Source organism: Ornithorhynchus anatinus, chromosome 5 (assembly GCF_004115215.2).
Source record: "Ornithorhynchus anatinus isolate Pmale09 chromosome 5, mOrnAna1.pri.v4, whole genome shotgun sequence".
Classification (NCBI taxonomy): domain Eukaryota; kingdom Metazoa; phylum Chordata; class Mammalia; order Monotremata; family Ornithorhynchidae; genus Ornithorhynchus; species Ornithorhynchus anatinus.
In genome coordinates this window covers 98,355,832-98,378,933 of record NC_041732.1, presented here as the reverse complement: position 1 = coordinate 98,378,933, position 23,102 = coordinate 98,355,832, and the positions used below count along the sequence as shown (strand labels likewise).

Below are 23,102 nucleotides of genomic sequence, written 5' to 3'. Positions count from 1 at the left end.
ACAAACACCACATCTTTTTTGTCCTTCTTTACCACAGACTTTACTTCCTTTGAAGTATCTTCAAACAACCACCCTGCTAAAAACTAAAGAGCAATTCCTCACCTCAGATCTAAAAAATAATGGGGGCTCTTTTACAGTCCTGGGTGCTCGATCCCCAATATCACCCCCTCTCATCATGTGGGTATCCTAAAGATCAATGTCACAGGAGAGGGGATGCACCAATTCTGTCCCTGACCTACAGCAATTTCACCCATTAGCTCGGTCACCCCACACATTATTCCCCTCTTCAAAACCCTACTTAAAACTCACCTCCTCCAAGAGGCCTTCCCAGACTGAGTTCCCCTTCTCCCTCTACTCCCTCTACCACCCCCCCCACCTCTCCACAGCTTAACCCTCTTTTCCCCCCATTTCCCTCTGCTCCTCCCCCTCTCCCTTCCCAACCCCTCAGCACTGTACTCGTCTGCTCAACTGTATATATTTTCATTACCCTATTTTGTTAATGAATTGTACATCGCCTCAATTCTATTTAGTCGCCATTGTTTTTACGAGATGTTCTTCCCCTCGACTCTATTTATTGCCATTGTTCTCGTCTGTCCGCCTCCCCCGATTAGACCGTGAGCCCGTCAAACGGCAGGGACTGTCTCTATCTGTTGCCGACTTGTTCATTCCAAGCGCTTAGTACAGTGCTCTGCACATAGTAAGCACTCAATAAATACTACTGAATGAATTAATTATTCTTTCTGACATCCTTCCCTCCCCATGAAGGATGGAGTAGCAGCAGTCAGTACCCGTAGCTGGAGACAGGGAAGTTGTTCCAGTAATCCAGTAGTTCTAGGCTAAGTGCATCAACGGGTTCCATAGGGCTTTGCTAGGCCTTGAGCACAATTAGTCATGGCAACCTGACACAGAATTAAGAACACAGATGGCCTCTGTCCCCAGAGAGCTTACAATCCAAGGTACATTAAATACTTATGAACAGCATAGTTGAATGGTTCCTAGTCAGACAATAAATGAAAAAGGGTTGCTTTTTCTGACTAAGGGAGGGGAGAGAGATGATTGGATCTTCAAATGGAAAGAAGATGGGAGCAAGATCTGGGTTGCCCCCCCATCACCCCAGTGGCACTAAAGAGCTTACTATGTGCCAAGCATTGTACTAATCACTGGGGTGAATATAAGATAATCAGGTTGGACAAGAGGTTGTTCTCACACACGAGGCTCACAGTCTAAGGAGGAGGAGGCACAGACTTCACTAAATCAGACAAATGGTAGATGAGAGATTAGAACTCAGGTCCTCTGACTCCCAGACCCATGCTCTTTTTACAAGGCCTCACTGATTCTCTCTAATAGGCATGGATGTTATGAAGATAAAACTAATGTAACAATGAAAATTCCTTTGGAGAATATAGAAGTGCTCTGCAAATTCAAGGTATCATTGGAATATAAGAACATTAAAATACCAATCAGTGGTATTTACTGAGCCCTCATTGTGTTCTGAGCAATATACTAAGCTCTTAGGAGAGAACAATATAGCAGAATGGATGGATAAGTTCCCTGCCTACAAGGAGTTCACAGTCTAGATGAGGTAGACAAAATAAATTATGTATAGGGTTAGGGGAAGAATATAAGGATATGTACTGTGGGGCTGAGGGTGGGGTGACTATCAAAGGCTTAAAGAGACTCAGAGTGCAAAGGCCAAGCAGGAGGGAGGCACTGCACCCCAGAATAAAAAAGCATCCAAAGAATACAGTGTGAATTGCTTATTATATTGAGATGTGATTGAACTTGTTTTTGTCTGAAGAATCAGCAGACCATTTGTTTGTGAGGCAAAGAGGTTGGTTTGTGTGTCAGATGCCATCCCACAGGGAATTTTGACAATAAAATTATAGGTCTAAGAAGAGAAAAAAGTGTACAGGAAGGAAATGAATCCTTAGGTACTGGGTTCTGGAAAAACACCAACAATGGTAACATTAAAAATACATCCTTAAGGGTTCGGATGCCTAGAATAGTCTGGAAGTCTCCATGAATACAATATAGTGACTAATCTGCATGGGAATCAACATGTCCGTCTGCCTGTGAAACACTGGGAAAGTGGTGAAATGTCCACACTCTGAAATAAAAATCAGTGAGGAATGATTTTTTTAAATTGGCATTTAATCAAGCACAATTATATACTAAGCACTGGGATAGCTATAGGTTTATCAAATCAGATACAGCTCCTGACTCAATACAGCTCTCAAAAATCAATCTTGGCTCACTTTACAGATGAGGAGCTGTGGCTTAGAGAGGTTTAGTGAGTAAGTAGCCATCATCTCTGACATTCATTTTCCCCTATCCATACCCTTTTACAATTACTCTGTCTATCTGCTTTAATCTGCCTTACTCATGCCTTCATCATAGCCTAGTGAGAGTCAGAGGTCCTAGGTCATTGGCTCCACTACATGGCTGCTGTGTGACCTTGGTACACAGACTTAACTTCTCAATGCCTGCCTCATCTGTATAATGGGTATTAAAACTATGAGCCTCCTGTAGGACGGGGAGTGTGTTCAATCTGATTACTTTGTATCTTCCTCAGTGCTTGGTACATAGTAAGTGCTTAACAAGTACCAGAATTATCATTAGTAGTATTATCAGCTTTGCTGCCCTTTCTTCTTTTTTAAGTCTTTAGAAAATATGTCAGATGTACCATGCTCTACCTAGGAGATAGAGCACGGGCCTGGAAGTCAGAAAGACCTGGGTTTTAATCCTGGCTCAGTCACTGTCTGCCATGTGGTCTTGGAGCAACTCATTTCACTTCTCTGTGCCTCAGTTACCTCATCTATAAAACAGGGATTAGGACTGTGACCCCTACATGGGATAGGGACTGTGTCCCACCTGATTAACTTGTATCTACCCCAGCATTTTGTAGAGTGTCTGGCACGCATCTTCTTCATATTTACACACTCAGAGCTTTATTTCCAGACAAGATTCTAAATACCCTCGGTATATCTAGTTTCTAGGGGACCCTAAAGTTTACATCAGAAGTCAACCTGTATATTTTCTTTGGTAGGCAGAGTCAGGTGCTCTTTTCCCTCTCCTTGACATTCTTCTGAGAGAGTTCAATTCTGCTTTCAGATCGACTGAGCTCAACCCAGATGACTATTCATGATTTATGCTTCAGCACCTGCATCTGTACAAGCACTGCTCAGAGAATGTACTGGAAAATCCAATCATGTAGAGCAAGAATGTAAAAGTATGAAGCCCAGATCCACACAGCATCATGGATTAAGTGAAATTGAAAGTTGATTGAATGTTCCAACAAAGTTTTGTGGATTTAAAAAAAAACACAACAGCAGGGCTTATTCTTATTGGTACTGCCTAGTTCATTGCTGGTTTTTGGCGGGAATTTTATGGGTTTTTAAATAGTATTTAAGCATTTACTATGTATTTAATATCTACACACAGGGGAAGACACAAGAGAAATGGATTCGACACAGTCCATGTCCCACAAGGGGCTCACAGCCTTAATCCCCCGTTTCACAGATAAGGTAACTGAGGCACAGAGAAGTTACTTGCCAAAGGTCACACAGCAGACAGGTGGCAGAGGGGAGACTGATGAGCAAACCTGCAAAATACTTAGATCACAAATAACAGACTATTATCACATTCAGTCTCTAAAGAGAATCAAAACAGATGCACAAAACAATGATATTCTTGGTTGTCAAGAGAACGGAAGGAGGAAGGATAAAGCACAAACATTTTCCTCCCTAGTCTCATTAGACTTTCTTATTAAGTCGAATGACTCATTTAAAGGGATTTTCTATGCTGTCAAGAGAAAATTTCCGGTGGAGTCAGTTAGCCTAAATGTGGGGTTTCCATTCCTTGATAAGCCTTGTATTAAGGAAAATTCTTGTTAGCCTAATGCTGCCTGGAGACAAAACTTTCTTCCAAAAAAAGGCAACTGAAACACAGAGAAGTAAAGTGACTTGCCCAAGGTCACAACAAAATTCTTCTTTCTTTCCTCTAGACTATAAGCTCGTTTTGGGCAGGGAGTATGTCTGTTTATTGTCCCAAGCCCTTAGTACAGTGCCATGCACCTCGCAAGCCCTCAATAAATATAAATACAATTGAATTAATGAATAATGATAATAATATCAATTGTGGAATTTAAGTGCTTATTATGTGTGAAGCACTGTACCAAGCACTGGGGTAATACAAGATAATCAGGTCGATACAATTCCTATCCCACATGGGACTCACACTTTAAAGTTAAAGGGAGAGGAGTTAAATTATTCCCATTTAACAGATGGACACTGGGGCACAATAAATTAGTAAACTCCCACTAGATTATAAAATCCTGGGAGTGCAAGAGTCATGTCTACCAACTGTATCGTACTCTCCCAAGTGCTTAGTAGAGTATTCTGCATTTGGCAAGTGCAAACTCCAGGCCCAGCACAGTAAGTTCTTTATTGACTCTGATTACTTGGAGGAAAAGTGATGGGGGCAGGATTCATTTAAAGGCTGTGGATGGGCTCCGATCCCTTGGTCCTGTTGAGAAGTACTAACAGAAGCAGTGTTGCCTAAGGGGCAGAGCATGGGCCTAGGAGTCAGAAGGACCAGACACCATAAACTAGCACACTTCCCCCCTTCAAAGCCCTACTGAAAGCTCACCTCCTCCAGGCCTTCCCAGACTGAGCCCCGCTTTTCCTCTGCTTCTCCTCCTCTCCCCATTGCTCTCCCTCCCTCTGCTCTACCTCTCTCCCTGCCCCACAGCATTTATGTATATACATACATTTTTATTTTTCTATTTACTTTATTAATGATATGGCTATATCTACAATTCTATTTTTATTGATGCTATTGATTCTATTGATCTTTATTTACATTGTTTTATTTTGTTGTCTCTCTCTCCCCTTCTAGACTGTGAGCCCACTGTTGGGTAGGGATTGTCTCTGTTGCCGAACTGTACTTTACAAGGGCTTAGTACAGCGCTCTGCATACACTAAGCAATCAATGAATACGACTGAATGAATGACCTGGAATCTGATCCCAGGTCCACCATTTGTCTGCTGTGTGACCTGGGTAAGTCACTCAACCTCCCCGAGCATCAGTTACCTCATCTGTACAATGGGAATTAAGACTGTGAGCCCCATGTGGGACATGAACTGTGTCCATCCTGATTACCTTGAATCTACCCCAGTGCTTAGTACAGTATCCAGCAGACGGTAAGCGCTTAACAAAAAAAAAACAGAAAAAAGCCCAAGTCTCCTGACTCCCTATCCTCTGCTCTTTCCAATAGTCCTCAGTCCTCATGTAACTCCTCACATTACAACCAGGCAGAAGTGCATTGTCGGAAGAATGTTCCCTCATTGTGCCGCTGAATTCCATCCAAAACTTGCAGTGAGATCCCACATTCTAAGGTGTGTGACCGAAGTGTAGTGAAGGGAAATGCTATTTTAATTGACCTCAATTCTCCTCACCCAGTTGGGAAATAGACCCTGCCACAGAGTTGCTCTGGGAGTCTCGTGGGCCCATCCCAGCTGAGCACCCAACAGCAAATGCGGGGGGGGGGGGGGGGGCGGACATTGAGAGATGGCTTTTCCCAGGGTCAAAAAACATTGAGTCCAAGATGGGTGGGATGTGCACAGCTAGAGGGGAGGAAGGCCAATCATTTCTGGGCCTTGAGTCCTGCTCCCATAATAATAATAATAATAATAAATGGCATTTGTTAAGCACTTACTATGTGAAGAGCACTGTTCTAAGCGCTGGGGGAGATACACGGTAATCAGGTTGTCCTAAGTGGGGCTCATAGTCTTAATCCCCATTTTACAAATGAGGTAACTGAGGCAGAGAGAAGTTAAGTGACTTGCCCAAAGTCACACAGTTGACAAGTGACAGAGCCAGGATTAGAACCCATGACCTCTGACTCTCAAGCCTGGGCTCTTTACACTAAGTTGCGCTGTTTCTCAACCTCCAGCCTGTCAAACGCACTGCCCAGAATACTGCTGAGCACAGGAGTGGCTTTCCAGGAGAGGAAAATGCCTTCTTCTGCTAAACCCACCAGCGTGGCATATTCCAGATCATTCAGACAACACCTCCCCTTGAAGCCGGACTCAGGGTCTTGCAAGAAAAACTGTAAGCTCATTGTGGGTAGGGAAAGTGTCTGCTTCTTGTTGTATTATACTCTCCCAAGCACTTAGTAGAGTGCTGGGCATACAGTTAGTGCTCAATAAATATGATTGAAGGAATGAACATTCCTCAACAGTATTCTTGGGGTTGTTGCAGTCACTTCTCCTCTCCCCAGGGAAGAGTCAGCCTCAACTTGAACACCTTTTAAGGTATTGTCAATAATCAATTAAGCCAACCCTTAAAGGTTGGAAAATGAAGTTTTCCCTGATCTTAGACTGCCTGCACTGCATTAAAAAAAAATTACTAAAGCATTATGACAAAGCAAAATTCTAACATATAATTCTCCAAGATCAGCAAAAAATAAACGCAGTCAAAACAGTGGATAATGAGCTTTGGATGTATTTCTTTAGTGAAATCACACACACACACACACAAATATTGACATTCCCATTCACATACTCTTTTTATAACACTCTCTGTTATAAAAAAAGACTAACAGCAATAAAATTAGTACAGGTATAGCTATTTTTATGTTGGGGCCTGACACTATGTACTATAAGAAATTGGCAAAAATACACAAAAATTGTACATACAAGTAGGAAGATGTTTAAAAATAAATTAGTCAAAAGATTGCAGGGACTGCAAAATGTGTGGCTGTTTATAGCCCTCATCTGCTGCCTTTGACACTGTCGACCATCCCCTCCTCATCCATACCTTATCTCACCTTGGCTTCACGGACTCTGTCCTCTTCTGGTTCTCCTCTTACCTCTATGGCCGGTCATTCTCGGTCTCCTTCGCTGGAGCCTCCTCCCCCTCCCATCCTTTAACTGTTGGAGTTCCTCAAGGGTCAGTTCTTGGCCCTCTTCTGTTCTCCATTTACACTCACTCCCTCGGTGAACTCATTCGCTCTCACGGCTTTGACTACCATCTCTACGCAGATGACACGCAGATCTACATCTCCGCCCCTGTCTGTCCTCTCCCCCTCCCTTCAGGCTCGCATCTCCTCCCGCCTCCGGGACGTCTCCACCTGGATGTCGGCCCGCCACCTAAAACTCAACATGAGCAAGACTGAGCTCCTCATCTTCCCTCCCAAACCCGGACCTCTCCCAGACTTCTCTATCACCGTGGATGGCACGACCATCCTTCCCGTCTCTCGGGCCCGCAATCTCGGTGTCATCCTTGACTCGTCTCTCTCGTTCACCCTACGCATCCTATCCGTTACCGAGACCTGCTGGTTTCACCTCTACAATATCGCCAAGATCCGCCCTTTCCTCTCCACCCAAACGGCTACCTTACTGTTACGGGCTCTCGTTATATCCCGGCTAGACTACTGTGTCAGCCTTCTCTCTGACCTCCCTTCCTCCTCTCTCGCCCCGCTCCGGTCTATTCTTCACTGCGCTGCCCGGCTCATCTTCCCGCAGAAACAATCTGGGCATGTCACTCCCCTTCTTAAACACCTCCAGTGGTTGCCTATCGACCTCCGCTCCAAACAGAAACTCCTCACTCTAGGCTTCGAGGCTCTCCATCACCTTGCCCCTTCCTACCTCTCCTCCCTTCTCTCTTTCTACCGCCCACCCCGCACGCTCCGCTGCCCACCTCCTCACCGTCCCCCGGTCTCGCCCATCCCACCGTCGACCCCCGGGTCACGTCCTCCCGCGGTCCTGGAACGCCCTCCCTCCTCACCTCCGCCAAACTGATTCTCTTTCCCTCTTCAAAACCCTACTTAAAAACCACCTCCTCCAAGAGGCGTTCCCAGACTGAGCTCCTCTTCCCCCTCTACTCCCTCTGCCATCCCCCCTTTACTTCTCCGCAGCTTAACCCTCTTTTTCCCCTTTTCCCTCTGCTCCTCTACCTCTCCCTTCCCATCCCCACAGCACTGTACTCGTCCGCTCAACTGTCTATATTTTTCGTTACCCTATTTATTTTGTTAATGGATTGTACATCGCCTTGATTCTATTTAGTTGCCATCGGTTTTTACGAGATGTTCTTCCCCTCGACTCTATTTATCGCCATCGTTCTCGTCTGTCCGTCTCCCCCGATTAGACCATAAGCCCGTCAAACGGCAGGGACTGTCTCTATCTGTTGACGACTTGTTCATCCCAAGCGCGTAGTACAGTGCTCTGCACATAGTAAGCGCTCAATAAATACTATTGAATGAATGAATATTTCCTTAAAAAAAGATGCTTAAATATCCCAATGAAAGCTTATAAACTAAGTCAAGCTGAGGTCCTCAGTCAAGACATACAGTAAAGATAAGTACAGGACACCATTACCAGTTCTGAATCAGAACATCTGAAGTTGTAGCTGAAGGTACGTAGGAACTGAAGGTTGCAGCTATTTAACATGGTTTGGTTTAATTCAATCTTTTGTACAGCAACAATTTATTTTGATAATAATAGGGAAAGTGTGGCCTAGTGGATAGAGCATACATCTGGGAGTCAGGGAAACCTGTGTTCTAATACCGGCTCCACCACTTAATAATAATAATAATAATAATGTTGGTATTTGTTAAGCACTTACTATGTGCAGAGCACTGTTCTAAGCACTGGGGTAGACACAGGGGAATCAGGTTGTCCCACATGGGGCTCACAGTCTTAATCCCCATTTTACAGATGAGGTAACTGAGGCACAGAGAAGTTAAGTGACTTGCCCACAGTCACACAGCTGACAAGTGGCAGAGCTGGGATTCGAACTCATGACCTCTGACTCCAAAGCCCATGCTCTTTCCACTAAGCCATGCACCGTGTGACTTTGGGCAAGTCACTTCAATTTTCCATGTCTCAGTTGCCTCATCTGTCAAATGGTGATTAAGACTGTGTCCAAACTATCTTGTATCTATCCCAGCGCTTAGTTTAGTGCCTGGCACTTAATACTAAAAAGAAAGAAAATAAATCTCCATTATACTCGCTGTGGGCAGGGAACATGTCCCTTTATTGTTTAACTGTACTCTCCCAAGCGCTTAGTACAGTGCTCTGCACAAAGTAAGCACTCAAATATAATCGAATGAATGAAAGACGAAGTAACTGAGGCACAAAAAAGTGAAATGATTTGCCCTAGGCCACACTGCAGACAAGTAGCGGAGCCGAGATTAGAACCCAGGATTTTCATTCATTCATTCAATAGTATTTATTGAGCTCTTACTATGTGCAGAGCACTGTACTAAGCGCTTGGGATGAACAAGTCAGCAACAGATAGAGACAGTCCCTGCCGTTTGACGGGCTTACAGTCTAATCGGGGGAGATGGACAGACAAGAACAATGGCAATAGAGTCAAGGGGAAGAACATCTCGTAAAAACAATGGCAACTAAATAGAATCGAGGCGATGTACAATTCATTAACAAAATAAATAGGGTAATGAAAATATATACAGTTGAGTGGATGAGTACAGTGCTGTGGGGATGGGAAGGGAGAGGGGGAAGAGCAGAGGGAAAGGGGGAAAAGAGGGTTTAGCTGCGGAGAGGTAAAGGGGGAGTGGCAGAGGGAGTAGAGGGAGAAGAGGAGCTCAGTCTGGGAATGCCTCTTGGAGGAGGTGCGTTTTAAGTAGGGTTTTGATGAGGGAAAGAGAATCAGTTTGGCGGAGGTGAGGAGGGAGGGCGTTCCAGGACCGTGGGAGGATGTGACCCAGGGGTCGACGGCGGGATAGGCGAGACCGAGGGACGGTGAGGAGGTCCCCGAGGTCCATGCTCTATTCACTAGGCCACGCTGTTTTAGGAGGGTCATCACATCTTTGGTCTCCTTCCCCAATGCTTTAAGTCCACCCGCTCTCCTCCCCCCTCCTTGTTAACAAGCCTCCGCCCCAGACTTGCTGCCAGACAATAATCTACACACCATTCACTGGACTGAATTTTGTTGTATTGTTTCCATCCACGGGCACAAATGAACCATACTGAAAAGGAGGGTTTCAAGCAATCAGTTTGGAGAACATGGGTCCCAGACTACAGTCTGACTGTGCTCCCCTTATCCTTCTCCAGAGAGTCCCAGTGGGATCACCCCAAGATGGGATAATTATGTGTCATTAAAAGTACTCTGCATAAAGTAAGCTCTCAAATATCACTGATTGAAACAACTCTGTTACTGGGGAAAAAGGGACACAACAATGAAACTGCCACTTCGGCACTCCCATGTCATTTGAGTCCTCTCCACCATGGCCTTTATGTACATATAAGCTCCTTGACAGCATGGATCACATCTATCTACCCTACTGTACTCTCCCAAATACGTAGTACATTATTCTGCACACAGTAAGTGATCAGTAAAGACCTGGTGTAGTGGATAGAGCATGAGGCTGAGAGTCAGAGGCCATGGGTTCTAATCCCAGCTCTGCCATTTGCTGTGTGACCCTGGGCAAGTCAATTCACTTCTCTATGCCTCAATTACTTCATCTTTAAAATGGGGATTAAGAATGTGAGCCCCATGGGGGACATGGACTGTGTCCAACCTGATTATCTTCTATCTACCCTAACGCTTAGTACAGTGCCTGGCACATAGTAAGCGCTTAACAAATACCACCATCATCATGAACTCTGATTGACTGATCAGTTTATACCTTGTTTCCTCTTACTTATAATTTTAGTATTTGGCTCCTCCACTAAATTATAGGCCTGGATAAGGTGTATAACACTTTCCCCCAGGCTTGTAATAAAATACTCTGCACAACAGAGTAGATGCTCAATACAGACTACTGATTGACCAATATAGGGTCCAGTTCCCCCTATTTAACCTAGAAACAGACTCAAATGATATAAGAAAATGCCATCCACTTGACCCCAATAAAGCCATGCAAACCAGAAGTTCATAAACCAGGAAAAAGGGTTCACATTTGCACAAAAATGTATATTCACCACCTCCTGCCCAACTAATGTAGATGTATCACTCATTATGACAATTGCAACAAAGGCACAATAAGTTTCATTCTCTGGTAGAGGAACAACTTGGTCCAATAACATCCATCATTTTAGAAAGGCCCTGTGCAGCTTTAATCGCCAACTTTTTAACTGGTTGCAAAGATCAACCAAAACTAGGATATCTTCTTAGACTTCTGAAAAATGTAAAGGCGTGGTCTGAAGATGTAGCTCAGTTGAAAAAATAAGCCACCTTGATAATAGATTTGGCAATTTGGCATAGGCCTTCTGATTATTTATTTTATTCATTTGGTCTGATGACACAAAGTGTCAGTACTTCTTTGTCCTCAAACTCCTCTTTACATGGTCTTATAGGATCTTGCTGGGTGCTTAGCATGTCAATATTAAGAAGAATCAAAGGGTTTGGAATGGCATGGGGAGAGGAGGTGGGAAAGGCTTTCACTCAATCAATTGTATTTACTGAGCACATACTGTGTGCAGAGCACTGTGCTAAGCTCTTGGGAAAGTACAACATAAAAAGAGTTGATAGATTCCCTGTGCACAATGAGCTCCTAGTTTAGAGGACCACAAAATTTAATTTTCAGCAGAGAAATAGAAGCAAAACTGGTCAGCAACAGATTTAATTTATTTACCATTTGTTCAACCAAAGTGAGAAGTTTCAAATTATTCTGTTCAGGCAGAACATAGTTTATGCAAATAACCAGCTTTACACTTCAGGATAATTTTCAGAAGCAATCCAAAAATAAAAAATAGAAATCATTCATTTTCCTTTAATGAGCCCCAACCTAATCACAAGCTTTCTATTTATTTCATGCCTACTTGAAGAGCTTAGAATGAAATGCCTACTAGGCTTGGCTTTTCTGCACAAATAAGGAGTATAGGGAACCAGAAAAGAGTAAAAGTCATGTGTTGCTATTCTCCACAGCCTCAATCCAAAAGACAATGAAACACTCATTCTGCACAAGAGTAAAACAAACATAAAAACCTATTCACCTTAAATTGCTTTTAAACTGATGTTGAATGAAAAGTACTGCCCAGATGGTGTGTCTGTGAAAGTGTTGAAGTGGGTTATATGCTAGTTTGTGGGGAGGAAAAAAAAAAAACTCTCCACCCTATAATGGTCCTACAGATTCCAATTCAAAACTCAAATTCCTCTTAAACTAGCAAATATTGCTTTGCTAAAGAAATACTATTCTACAATGAGAATCTAGTGAAAACCATGAGCAGCATGGTTAGATGGTTTTAGACAGTGAACTCATACAGAGCCAGGGACCGTGACTGTTTAACTTGCTTCTACAGGGCCAGGCATAAAGCCACCCATTTAATTTTTATTTTTTAAAAAAGGCTTTTGATGATGGAGAATTTCAAGACTATCCATTCTCTAGCTTCAGCACCAGTAAGAGCCATAAATTCGTTGTGTCTGTTTATTATTTTGTACTCTCCCAAGTGCTCAGTACAGTGCTCCGTACATGGTAAGTACTCAATAAATACGACTGAATCGTTGAATGGTACAGGGTGCTATGTAGGTAATATCTCCAATACTAACCCTAGAGGCCTCTCCACCTATTTTTTATGGTATTTGTTAAGCACCGATACAAGTCCGATACAAGTGCTAGGGTAGATAACAAGCTAATCCGGTTGGACACAATCCTTGTCCCATATGGGGTTCAACAGTCTAAATCCCCATTTGACAGATGAGGTACCTGAGGCACAGAGAAGTAAAGTGACTTGCCCACGGTCACATGGCAGACAAGTGGCAGAGCCAGAATTAGAACCCAGGTCCTTCCAACTCCCAGGCCCATGCTCTATCCACTAGACCACACTGCTCTCTGCACCTCAATCTTATCTGTCTGGCTGCCGACCCCTTGCCTATGTCTTCCCTCTGACCTGGAACTCCCTCCCCCTTCACAGCTGAAAAACCACCACTCTTCCCACCTTCAAAGCCCTCCTAAAACCAGATCTCCAAGAAGCCTTCCCTACCCTTCATTTCCCTACCTTATTCCCCCTCCTCTCTGCATCGTCTATGAATCCCTTCAGCACTTTGATGCACATCCCATCCCCAAGCAGCATGGCAGAGTGGCTACAGCATGGGCCTGGGAGTCAGAAGGATCTGGGGTCTAATCTAATCTTGGGTAAGTCACTTCCCTTCTCTGGACCTCAGTTACCTCATCTGTGAAATGGGGATTGAGACTGAGAGCCCCAGGTGGGACAGGGACTGTGTCCAATATGATTAGCTTGCATCCACCTCAGCACTTAGTACAGTGCCTGAAACACAGTAAGTGCTTAACAAATACCACAATTATTATTATTACATATCTATACTGTGCCATTTCCCTATCTGTAATTTAATGTCTTACTCCCCTTCTACATTATAAGCAGATGTCTCCTACTGTACTGTACTTTCCCAAGCACTTAATACAGTATTCTGCACACACACATAGGAAGCACTCAAATACCACTGATTGACTGATCAAAGTATTTTTGAGCTCCCATCCAATCTACTTTCTTGTGACCCATTTCTATCAGTTCCTTGGGAAATTTCTCAACAGTTTAAACTAGAGCCTAGTTAAGAATCCTTTCCTCCCAAACAATCCATCAGCCATCCCTTGCACAGGCTCCCTCTTGCAATTCTCTTCGCTTGAACATATTCTTGGCCTAAAACTTTTTCTCAGTTCAACATCAACTACAATTAATTGTTCCTAAACATTTCACCTTTACTGAAATCAGCAGAAACACTGAGGGCAGGGAGGGAAGGAAGAGAATGAAAAATTGCCAGGAGGTGCAAGGCTCTGGTACAGTACAACTATAGGAGAGGGTTCTTTTTAACCTACTCCAAAGCACTCCTTAAAAAATAAATGCAAAATATGTTTTGTGCTTCAAAATGAGCACGGCTGGGCACTTTTTTTTTTTTTTTTAAACTTTTTGGCAGGGTCCCTTAACTACCCAGACTGGGGTCACTGTCTACTAGGTCTCCTCCAGACCCCATACAAGGCCATTAAAAATATCCCCTGGGCCAGCTGGCTGACAGTGAGCTTGGCATGGCCCCAGGACAAGGACTTCATCTCGCCCACACTCTCCATTCGGTTAAGCCTGGGACATTATGCCACCCACCCTAACAACGTCAACTTGTCGTCTGGAAAAAGACATGATTTCCTATTGCAATGTTACTACTGCTGCTACTAAGTGGAGCCCTTCACTAAGAGCTTGTTGAATGCAACAGATGAATGACGATGATGAAGAAAGACTCGATTTCCACTCTTGAGGATCTTACAAATGGAGAAGACGAAATGATTTTCAGTTAGGATACTGTATTAAGCGCTGGGGTATATATATGTATACCCCAGATATGTGAGCCTCATATGGGACCTGATTAACATATATATATGTACATATGCATATATATACATATATATATGTTAATCAGGTCCCATATGAGGCTCACAGTTTAAGTAGGAGGGAGAACAGATAGTGACTGCCCATTTTGCAGCTGAGGGAACTGAGGCACAGGGAAGTTAAGTGACTCGCTCAAGGTCATACAGCAAATAAGTGGTGAAGCCAGGATCAGCACCCGGGTCCTCTGACTACCAGGCCCAACCTCTCTCCACTAGGCCACGCTGCTTTGGTAAAATGGGGATTAAGAGTGTGAGCCCCATATGGAACAGGGATTGTGTCCGACCTGATTAACTTGTATCTACCCCAGTGCTTAGAATAGTGCTTGATTCATAGTAAGAGCTTGAGATAATAATAGCAGCAGCAATTGAGTGGTGGAGCTGAGACATGGACCCAGGTCCTCTGACTTGCCAGGTCTGTGCTCTCTCCACTAAGCTACACTGCATGTTTTCTATCTAATACACTGTCTATATTCCTCGAGTCAAGAATAAATGAAAAACCTAGTGGAGAATGAAAGGCCTATAGGTGTAGTGTGACTTTCCTGTGAAACCTGGGAGGGGATTTTGTGGTTTAAAGAGCAAAAACCATAGGTTGGGATATTCGACAATGATAGTTCTAAAGCCCTGCCTCTGTCACTGATTGTTCAGTCCATATCACCCCCTCCCCACCTACACACACACACACACACAAACATCACTCCTCAAAAAACCTCCAATGGTTGCCTGTCCAAATCGGCATCACATAGAAAGATCCCTCCATCGGCTTCAAAACACTCAATCTGCTCTCTCCCTTCTCCCTAACTTTACTGACCTCCTACCACAACCCAACCTGCCCTTTCAGCTCCTCAACACCAACCTACTCTCTCTACTTCAAGCTCATCTAACCCAGAACCCACTCATTGCCCACATTGTTCCCTGGGCCTGGAACTCCTTCTCCCTTCATAGCTGAAGCACACTCTCCCCATCTTCAAAACCTTCCTAAAATTACATCTCTTCCAAGAGGTCTCTGTAAACTAGGGGCCCTTTATTCCCTTTATCCGCCCTCCCCTCTGCATCAGCTATGCACTTGGCCGGGTCCCCCTTAAGCACTCTGATACTCACTCTAACCCCACAGTACTTATATAAATTTTCTTATACTCTACAATTTCCCCTTTCCATAATCCATTTTAATGTCTGTTTCTACGTATCGACTGTAAGCTCCTTGTGGGCAGGATAGCATCTATCAACTCTGTAGCTTTCCCAAGCACTTTGTATACTGCTCTGCACATAGCATGTGCTCAAGAAAGACAAATGATTGGTTGATATTGACAAAAAAAATTGATGAGGGATCCATCAATACTGTTCATTTTCCCTAAAGGCCCCATGTGGAAAAGGGATTATGACCTGATTATCTCCTATCTGTCTAGCATGTGATGGATGCTTAACACTAGAATCATTTTTATTATTGCTACAATTACCAACACAATGTTAAAAAAGTTTCTAGTTCCTGAGTAGTGAATACTTATTCAAGGAACCATTGGATTGCCGGTACTTTATCTCAGAACCATTTCAGGACTCCTTTGGTCTCATCTGATGGTTTCTAAGCTATTTCTAAGGGTAATAACTGATCACTTCATTTATATTGGCTGCAAGAATTTTAAATTTTTTTGCTTGTCTCCCCCATCAGAATGTAAATTCTTTATGGGCAGGGGATAAGTGACTTCCTTATTCTGTAAGGACATCATTAACGGCATTTATTGAGGACTATGTGGAGAGCACTGTACTACGCGCTTGGGAGAGTATGGTACAACTTAGTTGGCAGAAATGTTCCCTACCCATAATGAGTTTACAGTCTAGAGGGGGACAAGAATATGAATAATTTCTAATGTATAATTTAAAGAGAGGTACATGTAAGTGCTGTGGGGAATGAGGCAAAGGACAGAGATCCAAGTGCACAGATGACGCAGAAGGGAGAGGGAGTCAGGGAAAAGAGGGCTTAATTGTGGAAGGTCTCTTGGAATCGGGGAAGGCTTCTGTGTATCCCAAATGCCTTGCACCAACTGGGGCGCTCAAAAAATGCCATTATCTGAAGAAGGAGATTCCAATTTTGAGTTGGCTTTGGGATTAAAAGACTGCCTTCCAGTAGTCTAACATTCTACCACAATGAAAAATCCTCAGTACAAGTTGAGATAAATCCAACTTGATTTTCCCTACAGCTCTCCCAAGATAACTGCTAAGACATGCTCACAATACCTATTGCGAAGCACATTTAAAAACTGAAATGTCAAGAGAAGCAACGTATTAAAACAGTAAATTAAGTATCAAAATACAACCTAAGTGCATGATTTCCTATGTAAAGAATTAATGTGAGTATTTGTAATTGTTTATATCGAGTCAGTTCTGTCATAAAAGATGATCGCTTAGACTTTTCTTGGCCATTCCTTTTTTTCTCCTCCTCTCTCCCTCCAGATAATTTATCCACAATGATGCCCAAACTGAAGCCAATTAGGGTTGGCAAAGGAAGGAGAAAGACAGATCAACCAACCATGGCTAATATGTTAATACCTAAACTGCTTCCTTCTTCTATACCACATCCTCGAGAATTTGTCTCATTGACAGGTGAAGGAACTAGACATCATCAAGATTACAGATTTTTGAAAAAAGTTATGTGATCCCATTAATAATGACTTCATAATTAGATTTTTTCAAGCATTTGATTTGAAGGAAAAGCATTGAAGGTGGCCCTGAGCTTTCTAAATCTATCACCCTTGTTTTGTTGGTTATTTTTTCCCCCTTTCGTTTTACCCCCAATGGAGGAATGAATACTAGAACACAACTAAATTGCTTGTATTCTGTAAATTAAGTTGTCAACTTTTCCTCCACAGTACAAAATACAAAAGAACTAGTGGTTTAATGCAACAAAACCTTATATTTTAAGCACTAAAAATATGTCAGTGTGCAATTTAGCTAATCGTCATACAATCCAAAAATGTGGCACAAAAGCAATCTCAACCAATAGATTTGCAATTGCCTATATCTAACTTTCTGCTTATGCCTCTTATTCTTCCTTATTTATATTTCCTTGTGCTTCTGAAACATCTGTAGTAGATATATTTACATATTCAGGGACAGCAAGAGAGACGGAAAACGAACACAGAGAGGCAGAGAAAAAGCCAATTTTATTCCTCAGAAACTCGGATCCTCACAGTTCCAAGCATATTTTCACAGTTACGCATATATGTTTATATCACCACCACAAGAAATTGAGAAATCAAACGACTAAAAATACAGGGAAATTGCAATACTCCAAAGTTCCAAAGCTTCGTGAAAAAAGTATTAGTTCACGAAAATGAAAACTTCATTCTCCTCACAATGACATGCAAAAGCAGCTTGACACTACAGAACAGTATGTACCAAAATGTATTTGCGAACCTGATTTTCCCCCATTCCAGCAAATGCTTTGTTGAATCTGGACAACCCCTCTGTGTTTTACATTCATCATCTGAAGGCATCTACTGGTACACCATATCTAATTTATTTCAGAAACTGGAAGAAGAACCTCCCTGCTCAAAGAGATGTTACCTTTGCCCATAACCATAGAAACATAAAAAAAGAGCACTAATCTTAACAGTAGTGTTTTAAAGACGATAGTAGCAAGGGTATTTTAAAAGGAAAATTAGAAGATGGTATTTCTATTCTAACAGCCGACTGACCAAACTGATGCATTTTCTTTGTGTTTTTTTTTAAATTGTCAATTAATAAAGACCAATATATTCCTGAAAAATGATGGTGATTTTCCCTTTCCTCCTAACTGGGACTATCTTGAAATGGTTTCTCATATAAACTTCTACTTTACAAAAGACTTTGCCATGCAATTAAAATGTATTTTTACCTGACAAATCTTTGAAAAATATCTCGCAACACAGCTCAACTTGTGGAAAGGCAGTCCCATTCATTTAATATCTCAAGTTAAATCCACCAAGATGGTTCAGACAGTCTGGTTTCCTCAGCCCCACCCTTGTTCCCTCTGAGCCATAGTGACGTCACAGCTCAGGGCAGTGCAGTGACTTCACCGCTTCATTCCTACTTGCTCCTGAGCACAACACTCCTTTGCAGCCAAAATAAAACAAATGGAAATAGAACCCATAGAGGAGCGAACAGATTCAACTTTGAAAACTTTCCATAGTTTTTTAGTTTTTGTTTTTTTTTAAATGGCCAACCACAAATGGCCAAAATCATCATTTAGAAGTGCTCTAGGTGAAACGGCTTTAAAGATGATTTGATTTACTGTTTGGAATAGGTAGCCCTCAGACTGTGCAAACCAGACACTGATTGCGGTATCGAATGGCTAAGAGAGACAAAACGGATCAGCTCACACCAGGCACACAAGAAACCTTTCTATTCATTTTGGCTAACTCAGATAAACTTGCATTTACTTTGTGGGACCACTTTTCTTTTCACCATCAAGTACATGATCACAGATACACGTATTTCAATTCTGTGTTGGATTTTTTACTATACTAAGAAAGTCCTCACAGAATGGGAGAAAACAAGCCATTGTCCATCAAGTTCAATGCATTTAGCATATGGCAGGCGCACAACACCCGGGGGAATAGCAAGAGTGGTTTAAGCTTCTTTCAATCCATGAAGGGGCCTAGGGTATATTTAGATGAAGCACCCCACAACCAGCTTGTCAGAATGCTTTGCCTTGCACTGACATCATGATTTGTTTTCATTTAGCTAAAGTCCAAGTCAGAGAGTTTGAAAACTAAAAAGAAGCTGCTTTTAACTCAAATCACTACCATACCAAAAGCCCGTCTTGAAGAAAATTACTACATTATGGTTTGTTTCAGAGGCAGTGACCTTTGACCTGTGACTCAATTTTTTTCCCCCTCCTAAAAGTGGACTACAAATCAAATAATGCTGGCTATTTATCTTGTTCCTACTGGAAATTGATGCATAAAACTATCCGTTCCGTTTTGCAAAAGCAATTGGCCCTAGGTACCATGTAGACACATGAGGTAGCAGAATAAAGTAGCCTCTGAAAATCTACATTTGCCTCTCCAAAATCTTGTTAAATAGGAGAACTTCAAATAAAAGTTTGTCTTTGAGCATTTTATTTTCATATTTACAGAATCAGAGAAAGTTCAAATGTCTCTAAAACTGACCCATTAAAGCCCCTTAATAAAAAGAAATTAAAAACTCTGCCCCACACCTTCATCTCCTAAACTGCAGTACTCAAGACTTGAACTGCAAAATGTACCAGAAATTCGCAAAAAAAAAAAAAAAGAGGGGGGGGGAAAAAATCCCTCTAGGGCCTTTATCAAGATCTCTTTAAACCCGAACAAATCGCCTTGGTCCAGCGGGTCGTACCACGGGATTTAACGGTTATCCTGCAACAAATACGGTGTAAAAAAACTCCCTAAACTGAGCTCGCTGCAGTTGATGCGACCGACCAGATCTCACTGCCTATCTTCAGGGACTTGGGGGGGGGAGACAAAAAAGAAAAACACGCACAGAACAACTTTGAGGCTTTAGCAGAGCAAAATATCTCCATCCCTGGAGGCACAAGAGCCTGTAAGTGGGGGAGTTACTTCTAAGTTCCGCCCCCACCCCCGCCCGACCCAGATCAGTCTAAAAAAGGCAGGCGCCTCAAACTGCAAAGTAATATTGGATGAGGATGGGGGTGCGCGACCCTCTGCCCTGGATCGTCCCTCCTCCCTCCCCCGGCCTTCTGATTAAGGCCGTCCCGGTTTTCCCTCGGGCCGGTCCTGCAGGCCCTCTTCCCCGGCCCGCCTTCCCTCCGGTCCTGCAGCCTGGCAAAAAGCGCTTAGGGGACCTCGGATTTGCAAACGCTCGGAGCAGGAGCAAGCCGAGCTGCCCGCCACTGCAGCAGAGGACTCGGGCTCCCCTTCCCCACGTAGCCACACCCGCCGCATTGCAGAAGCCACGGGCTTGTGGGGGAGGTGGCAAGGGGGGAGGAGGTTGGAGTTGCAGGAGAAATTCAAACCGAAGGCAACTCCGACATGCCCGAGACTCCCCCTTTCCATCCCCCCAACGCCCCCATAGCCGGGCATCAAACTAGAGTAAAACGAGGCGGGGTCTCCCATCCAGGTAAGCGACGCCCCTGGCCCCGGGGGACCCGGCCTTCATTCATGCAATCGCATTTATTGAGTTCTTGCAGGGTGCGGAACACTGGACTGAGCGCCCGGGAAAGTGCAAGAGAGCAATGAAGAGAGACATCCCTTGCCCAGCCTGGGAATACCGCGTTTTGCAGCTGGAGCGGCCTCCCGGAGCGCTGCCCTACTTAAAAGGAAGGCGAGAAGTTACATAAAAAAGGGGGGCAGGACCGACCAGCTGCTGAGGTTGGAGGAGGAGGTCAGCGAAGGGGGTGCGATGCAGCCCACCTCCTCACCCAAAAAGTGTCCCCCTAACAGGGGCAGGTCCTGCGGCATCAGCACCCTCTCGTCCCAGGGACTGAGTCGGCCGCTGCCCGGGGGGGAGAGGGTCCCGCACACCCCCCGCACCCCATCAAACTCCACCTAACACCAAGTGTCAACTTAAAAATGGCGCCTCGAAATCTTTTTTTTTTTCTTTTTTAAGTAAGTGCGTGCCCAGCAACCGCAGGCTGGACGGGGAGGGGGTCTGGAGGGCCGCCGGGGGGACCCGCAAGGAGAGAGAGCGGGGAGAAGGAGGGTACCTGGGCCGGCGACAGCCGCTGAAGGAAGAGGAGGAATCTGGAGCTGGAGCGCTGCAGCCGGAGCTCGGGGAGGAGGCGGGCTGCAGCCGGGACCGGAGCCCGGGGAGGAGGCGGGCTGCAGCCGGGGAGAAGAGCTGCACCGGGGAGGAGGGCTGCAGCCGGGAGATGAGCTGCAGCTGGAGCCCTGGAGGACAGCTGCACCCGGGCACCGGGAGGAGAGCTGCCGCCGGGGAAAAGTGCTGCACCGGGGAGGAGGGCTGCAGCCGGGGTGAAGAGCTGCAGCTGGGGTCCGGGAGGAGAACTGCAGCCGGAGCCCGGGAGGAGACCTCAACCGGGGAGGAAGGCTGCAGCCGGGGAAAAGAGCTGCACGGGGGAGAAGAGCTGCACGGGGGAGAAGAGCTGCAGCCGGAGCCCGGGCGGAGAGATGCACCGGGGAGGAGGGCTGCAGCCGGGACCGGAGCCCGGGGGGAGCCCTGCAGCCGGGACCGGAGCCCTGCGGCCGGGACCGGAGCCCGGGCGGAGGGCTGCAGCCGGGCTGGAGTGGGAGCCTGGGCCGGGGGGGAGGGAGGGAGGCAGGGATCCTGCCAATGGGAGCGGAAAGCCACGCGTCAAAGGCGCAGCCCCGGGCTCGCTGCTCGCCCCGGCCCCGCCAGCAAATCACAGAACGGGAAAACACCCCCAGATCTAAAAACACCCGCCCAGCGCCGGGAAAAAGTTGCCTCGGGGCTCCGCCGCTTAGCTTTTGGAGCTGGGGAGGAGGAGGAGGAGGAGGAGGGTGGGCCACATGCCTCGCCCCTCCAACCGAGGTGCAATAATAATGTTGGCATTTATTCAGCGCTTACTATGTGCCAAGCACTGTTCTAAGCGCTGGGGGAGAAACAAGGTCATCAGTTTGTCCCAGGTGGGGCTCAATCTTAATCCCCATTTTAATAGTAATAATAATGTTGGTATTTGTTAAGCGCTTACTATGTGCAGAGCACTTTTCTAAGCGCTGGGGTAGACACGGGGGAATCAGGTTATCCCACGTGGGGCTCAGTCTTAATCCCCATTTTACAGATGAGGTAACTGAGGTACAGAGAAGTGACTTGTCCACAGTCACACAGCTGACAAGTGACAGAGCCAGGAGTCGAACCCATGACCCCTGACTTCGAAGCCCAGGCTCTTTCCACTGAGCCACGCATTTTACAGATGAGGTCATGGAGGCACGGGGAAGTTAAGTGGCTTGCTCAAGGTCACACAGCTGACAAGTGGCAGAGCTGAGATTAGAACCCATGACCTGTGACTCTCAAGCCCAGGCTCTTTCCACTGAGCCACGCTGCAATGATGCGGGGGCCGAGCACAGGGACCCCAAAACACAATCACCCACCTCAATCTTCCTCTCGGCCCGCGGCACTTGGGCACGAGTTGCGACGCCCGCACCGAATGCACTGCACGCAGCAGGGACCTGCTGCAAAGTCGTACTTTCCCAGTGTTTAGCACAGTCTTCCGCACACAATAAACGTTCAATAAATACGACTGAATGAATTGCTCCTTCCAAACTCGGAGCAGACGCCCCGCGGGTAAAGTTCAAGCGCCGGCTCCACCCCGAGCAAGGGGGGCAATTAACGAGGAGGAGGCCGTAATTAATTATTATGGTATTTGTTAAGCGCTTACTATGTGCCAAGCACTGTTCTAAGCGCTGGGGTGGATACAAAGTAATCAGGTTGACCCACTTGGGACTCACAGCCTTTATTTTGTTAATGAGGTGTACATCCCCTTGATTCTATTTATCTTGATGTTGTCGTGTTTTTGTCCGTCTGTCTCCCCCGATTAGACTGTGAGCCCATCATTAGGAAGGGATTGTCTCTGTTGCCGAATTGTACATTCCAAGCGCTTAGTACAGTGCTCTGCACATAGTAAGTACTCAATAAATACTAATGAATGAATGAATTCCCATTTTACAGAGGAGGGAAGGAGGAAGCACAGAGAAGTGACTCGCCCAAAGTCACACAGCTGGAAAGTGGTGGATGCAGCATTAGAACCCACGACCTCTGACTCCCAAGCCCGGGCTCTTTCAACTAAGCCAAG

At 45.0% G+C, this 23,102-nt stretch overlaps 1 protein-coding gene and 1 long non-coding RNA gene across 24 annotated transcripts in view; one reads left to right on the top strand and one right to left on the bottom strand.

Moving 5' to 3' along the window:
- Positions 1-21,510, bottom strand: part of EPB41L3 (erythrocyte membrane protein band 4.1 like 3) — a 177,744-nt gene extending 156,234 nt beyond the window's left edge. For 4 of the 23 annotated variants that reach the window (XM_029064701.2, XM_029064707.2, XM_029064703.2 and 1 more), the window contains exon 1: positions 18,228-18,357. In XM_029064701.2, coding sequence (XP_028920534.1) covers positions 18,228-18,291 — 64 coding nt within the window. In that variant the 5' untranslated portion in view covers positions 18,292-18,357. Of the gene's footprint in view, positions 1-18,227; positions 18,358-21,035 lie in introns of those variants that run through there. The other 19 variants (XM_029064715.2, XM_029064711.2, XM_029064712.2 and 16 more) reach the window with 8 other exon arrangements.
- LOC114812042 lies at positions 872-3,344 on the top strand. Its single transcript, XR_003759716.2, has 2 exons — positions 872-956; positions 3,112-3,344. It is a non-coding gene; the product is annotated as an uncharacterized LOC114812042 (long non-coding RNA).
- Positions 21,511-23,102: the final 1,592 nt, after the last annotated feature.